A 13,754-nucleotide genomic window follows, 5' to 3' on the forward strand; every position below is an offset into this window, starting at 1 on the left:
ACAAAGCACACTGGAAGCCTGGCTCTGGCGTTAGTTGAGTTTTAGAAAGTACCTCTGAAGGTGTCCTTTAAGAAAGATGACTGGTACCCTGCTCTGGGCACCTCATTTCCCACCTGTGACACTGAAAGCAATGCTTAAATACAGCACGCAAGATGGTGGAGAAATGTGACACTGCCTGGCTCCAGTCCTGTGAGCTGTGGTTGCTAAGCTACTTGCAGGAGGAGTCAGCCTGGGGCTTAGGAGCCTGGGCTCTAACTGCTGCTGTTAATGATGCATTTCAGACTGAAGTCTCAGGAGCAGCCCCCTCACTACTCTGTGATTTTTCATGTTCACACACACTGTTCGTTTTTTTTTTTTTTTTTTTTTTTTAAAGCAAACAGTGCTGTCAGCGTGAATCCACAAATGTTTTGCCTTGTGGTTCCACTGAGACATAGCTTCTCCTAGGGCCCTTTAAAACTTCATGGTTTATCTTTAAAAAGCAAACAACAAACCCCACGACAACAAAACCACTTGCACGGCATGCAACCATGTTTCTGTCAGCACTGCTGGCTTGTTTCCTGGTAGAAGCCGTATTTGAAGCAGTTGGGAAAGCAGGTTAGGGGGGGTGTAGTTGAGTCCTTAACTTCCCAAGTGATCAGGGTCATGGTAGCAGCCCTAGAAGCCCAGGTGTCAGGAGGATTCAGGGGTTCCCTTTGAGGCATACCACTTCTTCTGAGAGTGGGAAGTTGGCAAGAGAGAGGCGTTGCTCAACCCCTTCCTCCATCCACATCGCTGCCCAGCTTTTGAGGTGGAATAGGAGTGATTGGTGGGGTGGAGGCGCCCGGCCTTGGCCTCTGGGCTTCTGATGGCCTTTCTGTGGCACTGCTTGGCCAGAAGCCTCCCATATGTTCCCCTAGGCCCAAGGCTCTAAGAAAGTTGGGCTAGAGACACATGTGGCAGAGGAGCAGCACAGCACAGGTGTGAAGAGAGGAATGGGCAGCTGTGCCTGCTGGGAGAGATGGTTCTCTTGAGGTGTCTAGCAAGGGGTCTGTTGAAGACAACTCCTTCCCTTCCCTTCAGCAGGGAAGTGGATTCCGAGGCAGGAAAAGAATTGCAGTTCATGGGAGTTACATAGGAAAGTGAGGCCAGCCCAGACATCCCTCTTGCTTGTCATGAATGACACCAGAGTTTGACAGTTACAGGTAGGCCTGACATACCTTGCATGCCTTAAATTTGAATTTCTAATAATATTTTTAAAGGGATTTTACTATTTCCTTTAGTCAACTAGGTCAGGTCAAGGTAGTAGAACCAAGCCACTTGCTTCTTGTCATCAGTGGCAGACACTCTCCCAACCTCCCCACCTAGGTAAGGCCAGACTGGCTTCAAGCTGCTGGAATGCAGGCCTGGGTAAAGACCCAGTTATTGAGCCTGGCCTTTCCTTTAGTCCTGCTTTAATAGAGGGAAGATGTTCATTTCACCTCAAGAGTAACATCTAATGGTGTTTGACGCTCATTGCTAAGTAGCCCTGGGTATAGCAGATGTCAGGGTCAGGCCACCACAGGCTTGAGGTCAGGATGACCATCACTGGTGGAGACAGAGACTGTGCAGTTTTCTGGGCTAAGTCCCTTCCTTCCATCTCTAGACAAAGAGACACACTCCTGCTCTCTTACTGGCAACACCCCAGTGGTTCCCTGTAGCAGCCAGCAGGATTCACAGCTTCACTGCAGTTTCCATGCCATGGTATAAAACTGAAGTTTTAATGACAGAGATACAATCACTTCACTCAAACACTGAAACCACTAATGATCTTTCTCCTTCCCAGAAAATCAGACTCGTGGGGATTTTCACAATTTTTGGCAATCTGATTTGTGCTGGAAGTCCCTCTCCTCTGCCACGCTCTCTGTGTGGTGGCACGCTCTGTGCCTGAGAGGAGCTCTGCTCTGCCACGCTCTCTGTGTGGTGGCACGCTCTGTGCCTGAGAGGAGCTCTGCTCTGCCATACTCTCTGTGTGGTGGCATGCTCTGTGCCTGAGAGGAGCTCTGCTCTGCCATACTCTCTGTGTGGTGGCATGCTCTGTGCCTGAGAGGAGCTCTGCTCTGCCATGCTCTCTGTGTGGTGGCATGCTCTGTGCCTGAGAGGAGCTCTGCTCTGCCACGCTCTCTGTGTGGTGGCATGCTCTGTGCCTGAGAGGAGCTCTGCTCTGGCGGACTTGGGTTTTGGCACAGGACATGGAGGTTCAGCTGTGGATTACTAGCCTGGGCTCCTTTCAAGGCTGTGCACACAGAGCCCTAGCGCACTGTGCTCAAGGGTCTTCTCGTCCAGGGTGTGGATGGTCACCTTTGCCACTGGTTCAGCCTGCCCAAGCCAAATTGACTGCCCATTCTTTTTTACTAAGAAGAATAAACCAGTTCTCTCCCTACAGTCTGTCACTCACACTGTAGACCAGAGCAGCAGCACCTTGCTGCTCAGCACTATGTTCTGAATATTAGTTCACAAGCACAGACAGACACTCCAGAATCAGCTTCATGCTTAGATGTGCTCAGAGAGACCGACAGCCCTCCATTGGCTGGAAATTAACAGCACTAAGCAGCAGACCTCCTGAGGTGCAGCGGTCCTTAACTTCCAAAAAACACTCTCCACGTGTGGCCAGGAGAAATAGTGATGAAGCCAGAAAGGACTAGGAATTCCTAAGGAGCCAAGTTTTGTTTGCAGCTGCTTCCTGCCTCCAGCAAAGGCAGGATACTCCACAGTTTTTCCCGGAGAGCCCATCCCCCTGGACAGAGGTGTTGCTCCCAGAGCAGCCAAAGGCTGGCCACTGAGGGTTGGGATGCATCCTGGCTGGTGGAATCAGAGCCGGTGAAAACAGATGCTTCTCCAGTGAATACAATCTCAGCTATGCCCACACAGAAGTTTTAAGGGTTGAACCTGTGTGACTTTTTTACATCATCCTGTATGTACTTAAGTGTGCAGCCACCCTTGCCATGCCTAGCAAAGGCTTTGTCTCCATTTTTTCCTTTGCCTCCCTCTCTCACTTTTCCACAAGAGTGTGTGATTTTTTTTTGTTTTTGTTTTTCTTGTGGGGGCATGGCATTTTTTATGAACACCATTTCCTTGGAGTCTGTGCCCACTCTACCCTCTTCCCAGCAGGCAGGCACAGCTAGAACCAATGCTGTCGAGCGCATCTGTCACCAGGACCAGGAGCCTCTGATGGCTTTCTTCCAAGTTAAGCATGTGAATGGCCCCCAGTCACCATAAGGTGCTAAGAATAGGAAGCCCACATACAGAAATCTGCCCTTCTGTCTTTTAATCTTTCCTTGGCCTAACAGTCACATTCATTTCTATCATTGCCTTTTCCCAAACAGGGATTCTTAGTCTAAGGACTTTCAGACTTTGGGAATCTAACAGTGTTTAAGGATAAGAAATTAGAGGATGTATTTCTCTTGCATATAGTTTACCAAATTTTTTTTTCTTTGTAACAAAATGTTTGGTCCCTTCTGTTCAGCACCTTGGAGTTTAGATGCCAGGAGCTAACCTGTCATCCTCCCCCATAGTGAATGCTGTGACAAGGGCTCAGTCCTGCTATCCCCTGCAGGCTCAGGCACTCCCCAGCCTGGTCTTGGTGGACCTGGGGGCTGCTTAAGGCATAATTGAAGTCACCAAAGAAGCAGCAGTCTGATGACAAGACAGAGACTGTGAACATGCAAGCTTAGTCACATCTATCCTGAAGAACAGGAGGGAGTGAGTAGGGCAGTGCCAGGACAGCAGAATCTAGCACCCACTGCTCTTAGTGCCTAAGGGCTGCCATGGCAACAGAGCCAACAGTGGAAGAAAGGTCAAAGGCTCTTCAGAAAGACGAAGTTGATTAGGCAGACACAACTCCAGGAGTGTGCAAGGAAGCCATTGGCTTCAGTGCAGGCTGACCAGGGAGGTGAAGATTATTCTTTGAAAACACATTGTCTTTCTGGAGAACTGCTTGGGTTTATTCCTGGGTGTCACCAGATATAAAATTAAATGTTCCCAAGCAATAGACCATTCTCATTCTCTGCTGCTCCTGAGTGAGATGGGAGCAGGGAGGGACAACCAGAAGCGACAGTGCTAAGGGTACCCATAAAGACCCACAAACACTTGGAGGACAGTGGTACTGTGTAGGCGTGCACACAGCCAGGTAGGATTTCTCTACTGCCCTAGTTCCCAAGGACAGGGCCCCTTCCCCCACCCACACTGAGCACCTTGCTTCTGGGTCACATGGCTACAAGTTCCTTTGAAGAAAACTGCCAGCTTTCTTCCCAGGCCAGTGTGGCGTGTGCTTCCCTTCCACCCTAAGCGACACCTGCAGGTTCTGAGCCCCACCTAGCTTGCTTCCTCTCAGCACCCTGTGGCACCGGAGTCTTGTGTCTGAAGTAGATCCACATCAGCCAGCAGCTCCCTGTTTCTCTCTGTGCCCAGCGCACTGCGAGCCTCCACTCCACTGCCTCCCTGTGTCCAGGTTCACTCCTCTGCAACCTGCCGGCTCTCCTGTTATTTCCCACCTCGTGCTTTTCTTTTCAGCTGAACCTTATTCACAGTGAAATCAGTAATTTAGCCGGCTTTGAGGTGGAGGCCATAATCAATCCTACCAATGCTGACATTGACCTTAAAGATGACCTAGGTAATTGGGGATGGGGTTTGGCATCACCAGCCGTCAGATGAGAACTTATGGAACCCAGAATTTAGGCTTTTCATTTGCCTAGACTTCAGCATGGTCAAGGCAAATCCCCAATCCTTGATTGGCACTTAGATGTAGACCTTGGGTATTTATTCACTCTAGACCACTCAAATGGAGGCGCTCTCTTAAGTCTTATTGACTGTGATTGGCTACTTCCCCTGCATTGCAGATGTGTCACCATCTAAATTCTCTTCCATAATGATCAAACTGACTGCTGGTTTCTTGGGAGGGATTTTAAAATGTGTGGGTTTTTTCCTTTCTTTTTTTTCCTATTTATTTATTCGTTTGTTTGTTTTTTAAGCTGAAAAATCTCAGGTAACAACAAAACAGTAGTTTCTCCATTTAAGTTTTGGTCAGTATGACACTCAGTGTGTATGAAGGAAGGCAAGCTGGATTTTACATCGTGGAGCTTCCTTTATTCATAAGCAATTTACCAGCTCTGTCCTTCAGCCCTTTCTTCCATGTGCTATGTGACCAACTGCCTCCTGCACACAGTGTGGCTAGAGAATGTTAGTCAGAAGGGCGGGCTCCCTTCCTGAGTTTGCCCCATGCAGGTGAGGGCAGACATTGAGCACAAGGTGAGAGGTCCCACAGGTGGCCCACCTCTGCAGTCTCATCACTTCATGAGAAACTGTCAGCTCCAGTCATAAGTGCCCCCGAGGGATACAGGCTTGCCAGATGCCCTGGGGCTGTACCATCCCTAACACTGACCACAGTGTATTCTCTGTGACATCTGCTCCCACCTGCAGCTGCTTTTGTCCTGACAGGGACAGGTTTCTCATTAGGAGCCCACTCCCACCCACAGGCCACAGCAGTGTGCTCAAAAGTGTCCTGGTTGGGGTTCGGTTTCCACCTGCTTTATCCAGGTGCTGTCTGTAGAGCAGAAGGGCAGTGGCTATAAATGGCAATGATTCTGTCCTAGGTGTGTTGAAAGGATTCTCTGGGAAAGAGAAAAGCCTAGAAAAAACACTTCCAGCCATTCAAGGAAAAGGAAAAAAATATGCCCTGTACATGCGTCTGTGCCGCTTTCTTTGGGCTGTCATTCGAAGGAGGCAAAAATGACAAAAATCAGTGCCTACAAGTTGACTGTTGTAGATGAATGGAGAAGCTCATGTTGTGGTTGGCCTGACAATTCACATTTTTTCAAAGCAGATGCCATGTTTCTGTAATTCCTCAGTGGGTGCCAGCGTTGTGCAGGCTTCTGCAGGGTGAAGTGGGGCATTCGTTGTTTTATTTCTTTTAATCTTTGGAAATGATTTCATATGTGTGTTTCTCTTATTTTGGACTTGTCATTCAAATGTTTAATTTAAACATGTCCCATTTGATATTCCTCCTCCTGTCCTCACTCCCATCCACATGTGCGCACACTGCGTGGACTGATTGCCCCTTGGGCTCATATGTTGGAATCGACCAGGTAGGACAGCCCTGCCATTGGGGCGTTAGTAAATGTACCTGTGCGTGGGTCTCGGTCCAACACAGTTGATCTACATTTGTTTGCCTGTTATAGTTGCAAGTTGTTCAGGCTGACATTGCCTCGATCGACAGTGATGCTGTCGTTCACCCGACAAACACTGACTTCTACATCGGTGGTGAAGTAGGTAATGCCGAGCTGGGTGCTGCCGAGTGTGTGTGTGCATGGTCAGTCGGCCGCGCAGACAGCTTGATCCTTTGACAGCTATGCAGGCTGCATTCATTTCACACTTCCAGCCGTCCTGACCTTCCTGGGCCTTCGTGCCTGGGTTGTGAACTGGAGAAGTACAGCTGGTCATCCAGGTGCATCACGCAGCTGCCCGTGGGCACTTCTGGTTTGGAAACTGGCTCAGCAGCATCATTTCTTCCTCTGCCTCACGAGGTGCAGCTTGGTTGGAGACTGGGTTCCCCGAGGTTCCAGTTACAGGCAGGTGGGGCCATTTCTGTGCCCCCCTCAGAACAGACAGGATGACTCCTGTGCACAAGACTCTGTGGCCACCCAGCTCTCACATGTCAGGGGCATACTCACTTTTACGAATGGCCTCACAGCTCAGGCACACATAGGGACGTCCTTTCTAAATGTGTTCCCACATTCTAGGTTTCAGTCAGATTGGAGGTGTATTTTATAAACTGTCCTTGGACAGCACTTGAGAAGCATTGTCCTAGACCCAGGAAGTGCCTAGGTCTACCCTGGCAGCCGGTGCCCTGCTGTGGGTCCAGTATGGTCAGTTGCTCAGTGAGGCCGAGAAGAGAACATGAGGGATGCTGACCTGGGAGAGCAGGGTCACAGTGTAGGGACTCTGTCATGAGGAGCCATCCCTAGCTAGAGGCAACTGGAGTCCTAGCTTCACTAGATAACGGCTAGGGATCTGACCAGGCCATGTCATTCTTCCCTGCCTCAGTTTCTCTACTTGGGAATGAGGATGATGTGAAGAACAGGTAGAGCACTGTGTGTGGTGTCTAGCTCCTGGATTGTGCTTGCTGTCCACCTCACTGTTGTATGCATCTATGATTTGACACAGATGTGCTCTGCCTGAGCAGTGTTCTGAGTGAGCACCCAAAGGCTGCTTCCAAAGAGAATGGTGATAGTCCTAGTCAGCACCAAGTCCTGTTATCTTAAAGGATGAGGTGAGGGGTCCTGCAGGAAGACTTCCCTGAGTCCTGGGCACTGGATAAACAGCTCAGGACGGCACTGACCAGCTTGGCTCAGTGTCACTAGCAGAGGCTGCTGTCACCGTGGCCTCAGACATTGCATTTTGGGCTCATGACTCTCCTAAGTATTTTGGATTTCAGTCATGATGAAAAGTGGGCAGTTGCTAAGTGTGCCATGCCAAAGTGAAACCAGTTGCAGGTAGTAAACCTCCTCCTAAGAAGGTAGCTTAGGATAGATGGTTCTTTTCTCAATTCAATAAAAACTTGATGTGAAGGAAGTACCTCTTTGGAGAAAAGTAAATAAACAGTACAGGACCTGTCTGGTTAGCTGGGAATGACTCAAGCCTGCTCATCCTGTCATCTTGGGTATTGGATGGAGTGGGGATTAGGAAGTTCCCAGGGCAAAGTGTCTCCCTCATGCCCAGGGAGTTGCCGGCTCTGTGAAAGGCTCTTTTTTACTAGAACTGGCCAAGGGGATGAGGTAGAGGTTTTGAGACAGGGTTGCAACCAGTTAGGGGGTGACATGTGGAGCAAGCTGTGGCCCCCACAGAGAGCCCAGTCCTCCCCAACCTGGGACTGACCTTGTTGGATAATGATAGTGCTGACACTTGACCCTGACTTAGGCAGAGATCGCTATCTTCTGTGGTCATAAGCAACATGAGTCAGAGAGTGTGAGCAAGGACGTGCCACACGTCACTGTCACAGCTAGAGCCCTCAATAGGAGGAAGGACTGTACCAGGCGGGAACCCAGTCTTCCAAAGCCCGCCTCTGCCTTCTCTGCCTAGAGATCCAGTCCAAACTAGTACTGACCTCAGATACCTACCTGTACAACACCAAAACAGTAATGATCCAGATCCATTGTGGCCTCAATTGGCTCCAGCTCCCACTCTGATGTGAGAAGGAAAAAGAGGAAGCTAGGAAGACACGGCTACCCTTTGCATTTTCGGTGTGAATTCCTGAGTCCTGAGACTGCTGGAAGAAGGGATTGGAGTGCAGGAATGCTTAGCCCAGTGATTAACTTACCATCCGAAGTTCTTTCTAACAGTGAAATAGACCACAGGCTGAGCCTGACATTGTCCAAGCCTAAATTTTTGCTTAGGCTGTTTTGAACACTGATACTTATGCCTGCTTTCTAAGCATGAGATAATGTTCTTGTTCTCATGGGAGTAACACATGTTTATGCTTGGGGGCAAATCAGCCGATTGCTTTATGATTAACCCTGAAGTTGAGCCTAAAAAGCAAGAGCCTTACATTAAGAGTGTTGACAATATGGTTGAAAATGGGCCTGTTTCTTGTTAAAAAGTACACGTGTGTCTACATGAACATGTGCATACATATGTGTGTGTAGGAGTCAAGTCCTGACTGGGTTGATTGCCTGCGACCTAGGGTTCAGTTTTCAAGTTTGAGAAATGCATTAAGTATATTTTTAGCTTGCAGTTTCACTTCTAATTAAAGCAATATTTAATTATAAGTAAAAAATTTAAAGACTCTCCCTAAGCTAAAACCCCCTTAATTATAAAGCAGCCTGTTTTCTTAGGAAATATTTTATATCTTAAAAGGGACTTGAGGGATCTTCATAAGTGAAGTGCTGGCTTTTTTTTTTCAAAGTGCCCAGTCCTCACCTAGGAGTAGATGTGACAGAGAGTATAAGCCTTAGGCAGCAGCCACAAAATATGTGTCCCCTCTTCAGTTGGCTTAAAGGGAAGACTAGACTAATGAACTAGTCGCTTTGGGCCCCACATTCCCGTCCCTCAGCTGCGTGGACATTTCAGGTGAACCTCTGTGGGGTCTCACATGTGGGCGGTATCTGCACCTGTGGTAGAGTGTGGCCATGAGCCCCAGAGTGTCCCTGAGATGCAGGGCACATCCAGCTGCCACTCGGGTGCTGAAGTTTGCTCTAAATGTGGAGCAGCAGCGGCAGCAGGTGAGAGTCTCTGGAGATGACCTCGGCGCACCTGGCATAAAGCTCGTGCTGCTCGCATGGAGGTAAAGGCACACAAGCGTGCTCAACTACTGAGGACATGGTTTCCCATTGCAAGAACCCAAGGCCCAGGCCTCTCTTAGCTGAGGACCCCCTCCTGGGCAGTGGACTGCTCACTCCACTCATCCATGCACCATGGACTTCCTGCAGTGACAGTGAAGGCTCAGTCCCTGCCAGTAGCCCTGGCTCTGTCTTAACCATGACAATGCCCAGGGATTGCCTTTTGCTTCTAGACACTTCCTGAGGCTAGTTCACCTCTGAGGGGCATGCATGCACATAAGACAGGTTTGGCTAAGACCGTTCTAACCTGGGCTGGTACATTCCAGTAGACTTTGACAGACCCAGGTACACTTGGACTTTCTAGGATAAATGATGAATCTTAAGGGAAGCATTTCATCCTCTTTGAGGAAAAGGACTTAAAAAATGCACAGTACTGAGGAACCAGAGCTTAAGGAAGAGTAGAACTCTGTTTTGGCCAAACACAACAAACTGCTGTTGCCACAGCTGAGACTGCTACCCGTGGCCCACATGAGCTGTGGAGCCAAAGTTCTCACAGGTGCTGGTCGTCTTGGCTCTCACAGCAAGTCCTGGTTTCAGAAAGACATTTTAAAATCAGGTCCTAAGCAGCCAGCCAACCCTCTCCAAGCCTTGTGGAATGCCAGTTCATCTTTAAGCTCTGCTTCCAACGTTGCCCTCCTTTCCCTAAATCAATTCTGAATCATTAATGTAATTAAGAAAATATTGTCTGAGGCCATTTTTTTCTTTTTTTCTTTTCTTTGTTTAATTAAATCACATATGACACCAAAGCTGCAAAATAGGAACTAAGCATGCAGTGCTGGCCCAGAGGTGGCCAGGTGGGAACACTTTCTCCTTGGCCTCCTTCCAGGAGTGCAGACTGCATGGTAGGTGGAGCATGCGCTGCTCCTGCGCATGCCTCCTTACTTGGGGCATCTCCCTAAGACAAGAAAACCTTGGCAGGCTCATTGGAAGCCAGTGCCACCTAGTTTCTCATGCCCACTGAGAGCATGCAGGCCAGGCATGCCTGCCAAGGGCAAATGCCTCCTTCACATCTCTGGCATCCCCCCTTGAGTCATCCCCAGAGAGGGGACAGCAGAGGGAGCCAGAAGGAACAGTAGTCCCTAGAAGCCACTGGCAGAGGGTAAATCCTTTGTAGGTTTCCCTCCCTCACCGGCCAAGGCATAGATCCTGTTTTGCAGCCTTACAAAAATGTACCTGCTCAGACCACTTAAAGTATGTAATCACATGACATGTTGAGTTGTCTGTATGCCACAGACGGGGTGGCACTCTGACCCTGCCCTGCCCTTGCCTAGGAAACACACTGGAGAAGAAGGGTGGCAAGGAGTTTGTAGACGCTGTTCTGGAACTTCGAAAAAAGAATGGGCCCTTGGAAGTAGCTGGAGGTAAGGTGGGAAAAGTACTATGCTCCTCTGGTGTGGCTTGCACAGTGCAGGGAGGAGCTGAGAGTTGAGGGTGCATAACAGTGGCACTGTCTGAGAGGCAGATGACCTGTGAGCTTGACCCCTTAGAACACAGCCTGTGCACAGTCAGCACAACTAAAGGCTCGGGAAAACCACCTTCACAATTTAAAAATTATTTAGTAGCTCTGTCTATCTGGTATCTTCATCTCAAATTCAGAGGATTTATAGAAGCCGGCACCACCTGACAGATCTGAGAGCTGGGAACAATTGAGGGTGACACTGAGCCACCTGCAAGCCTGCTGGTGAGCCATCTTCAGCCAGGTGTACTTCTAGTGGGAAACACAGACACGCATATCTTATGTGCCATAACCACCATTTTCAGTTGGAGAGGGAAGAACAAGATTGGGGATGTTGATGGGTGATGTGCTGAAATCTAGAAGTAGAGCTCAAGTGTTGGGATCTTAGGTGGTTAGCAGGTTTGAACAGGGCTTCCTGGGTTCACAAGCAGGAGGGCACCTGCTCTGCATGAAGACACACCCTCGCCTTCCTCATTTCAGGCTGTTTTTCCTTTCTTACTCTAAAATCCTGGATGGCCATTTTGTCAAGGCCTTTTGTCTTAAAAGTAAATCTTGACTAAATGCCTAATCATGAAATGTTAGCTGCAGCCTGGCTAGTCCTGTAGCAAGTAAACATGAACTTCGACCCATGCCGTACCTCTTCTCTTTTCCTGTAGGGGTGCAGTGGGCAGAGCACCAGAGAGAAAGCTCTCTGGGCAGGCCCACCCAAAGCCAGCCTTGTGCAAGATGACTCACCCTCCAGCAGGGCTACTGGCAGCACCACCCATGTCCTGTTGTAGGCCTACCAGTGACTCCTGGCACATGTTATGGTCTATGAGAGCTGTGAGCATGGCAAGGCTGTTAGATTTAGAATGGTTCAAGCTATTTGTGCTTGTTTTAATAACATTTTTTGGTCTTGATTCTAAGCTATTTTAAAGTTTTGTTGTTACCCAAGCTGCTCTCAGACTTCTGGGCTCAGTTGATCTTTTCTCAGCCTCTCAAGTGCTGAGGTTACACCTGGCTAACAATGCTTTGAAAAGTAACCAGAGAGCAGAACATTGCCTGCTGAGGGCTATTCTGTTAGTGTTTTACTCCAGCCCTTTCCCACTCAGTTTAGTGCCAACTTCAAATGCTCCTCACGACAAAACTCCTATCATCCCTTTAGCCCAGAGCACGTGAACCTGGTGTGTACAGTCCTACAGCTGCCAATGCCACCACTGACTGTCCCTGTACCACAGCCTTAATGATGCCCCTGGGGCAGTGCCGGTTATTCAACACTCCAGCAAACAAAGAGTTTGAGTGTCTCCCTTCAGTACACTGGGCCAAGAACTGCTCCAGGAGATGGGCCGGCTGCCTATGATGGGGGTGAAGCGGTCTTGGAGGTGTGTGGCTGGAAACCAGCACATCCTGCAGCCAAGGAAGAGCCAGCCTTGTTCTGTCATCATGTGCAGGATCCAGTCACACAGCCAGGCTGCCTCTTTCAAAGCCTCGCTGTCCAAGGCTGTCTTGACTTTTGTACAGGGAGTTAGAGGTCCATCGTAGTTACGCACTAACTGACATTCAGTGGAACTGGTATGTAGGGCCTCACCCTTCTGAGGCAGAGGGGCTTGCCAACATTCCGCTACAGCTCTTGGTAGCAGTGAATTGAGTGCCCCTGTCTCCATGGGGAGATGCCTGAGGAGTAGTTTCCAGATCAAGTTGATGCTCGAGTCATAGAGAGGCAGCTGCAGTCTTCCTTGGACATAGGCCACAGGGCAGCTAGGGGATCTCTCTAGAGCAGAAGAGCAGGTGTGGGGTTGGCCTCTGGTGACATGTGTTTCTTCTTGTCCCTTCCAGCTGCTGTTAGTGCAGGCCACGGCCTGCCTGCCAAGTTTGTGATCCACTGTAATAGTCCAGTCTGGGGTGCAGACAAGTGTGAAGAACTTCTAGAAAAGACGGTGAAAAACTGCTTGGCTCTAGCTGATGACAGGAAGCTGAAGTCCATCGCCTTCCCATCCATTGGCAGTGGCAGGTATGGGCACAAGAGTGCAGCCATGTTAGTCATTGGTGTATTTTCTGCAATCATGGTCCCCAAATAGAGAGCTGTCACCTGATGCAAGGCCTGCTGAGGCTGCCTACAAGCCTTGCTTCTGCCAGAAGGCCAAGGTAAACAGTGGTGCACTGGGGCTAGAGAGTCTGTTCAGCTATCATGAGCACACCCTGCTCTTCAGAGTTCCCAGCATCCACCTCAGGTGGCTTACAACTGCCTGTGACTCAGGCTCCAGAGTAACATGCTTCTTGGCCTCTGCAGGCACCTGTACAATAGGATACACAGACATACTTTCTCCAACAAGACCACACCTCCTAATAATGCCACTCCCTAGGAGTCTGTGGGCCATTTTTATTCAAACTACCACATTCTTCTCCCTGGTCCCCATAGGCTTGTAGTCCTATCATAGTGCAGAAGTACATTCAGTCCAGCATCACAGGTCTCCACAGTCTGTTAGTATCAACCCTGTTTAAAAGTGTCAAGTCTCTTCTGAGACACATGCAGTCTCTTAACAATAAGACCTTGTAAAAGCACATTCAAAAGGCAGATTGCATACTTCCAACATATCATGGCACAAGAAATGCATTACTCTTTGGAAAGGGAGCACAGTGAGGGCATACTGAACCAAACCAAGGCCAAAAATCAGCAGGGCAAACTCCAGACTCTGCATCTCCATGGCTGATGTCAAAGCACTTTTCAGCTCTTTCAGCTTTGTTGACTGCGACACACACTCTGTCTCTCGGGCTGGTTCCACTCTCTGTTAGCAGCTCTCCTTAGCAGGTACTCCAAGCTTCTGGCATCTCTAGCGACCTAAGGGGTCTCCAGGGCAGTCCAGGCTTCACCCTTACAGTTTTACGCAATGGCCTCCATAGGAAGGCATCCCTGGCACATGCCTGGCCTCAGTGGCTTTCCTTAGCTATGGAAAGAGATTCCATAACCCTTT

General features: G+C 49.2%; 1 protein-coding gene across 4 annotated transcripts in view; it reads left to right on the forward strand.

Moving 5' to 3' along the window:
* Positions 1-13,754, forward strand: part of MACROH2A1 (macroH2A.1 histone) — a 62,710-nt gene that overhangs the window by 40,269 nt on the left and 8,687 nt on the right. For 2 of the 4 annotated variants that reach the window (XM_084795815.1, XM_084795816.1), the window contains exons 6-8: positions 6,192-6,282; positions 10,619-10,708; positions 12,619-12,793. In XM_084795815.1, coding sequence (XP_084651941.1) covers positions 6,192-6,282; positions 10,619-10,708; positions 12,619-12,793 — 356 coding nt within the window. Of the gene's footprint in view, positions 1-4,527; positions 4,628-6,191; positions 6,283-10,618; positions 10,709-12,618; positions 12,794-13,754 lie in introns of all 4 variants that reach the window. The other 2 variants (XM_084795813.1, XM_084795814.1) reach the window with 1 other exon arrangement.

The sequence above is a fragment of the Acomys minous genome (assembly GCF_964271855.1).
Source record: "Acomys minous genome assembly, chromosome: 9".
Taxonomy (NCBI): Eukaryota; Metazoa; Chordata; class Mammalia; order Rodentia; family Muridae; genus Acomys; species Acomys minous.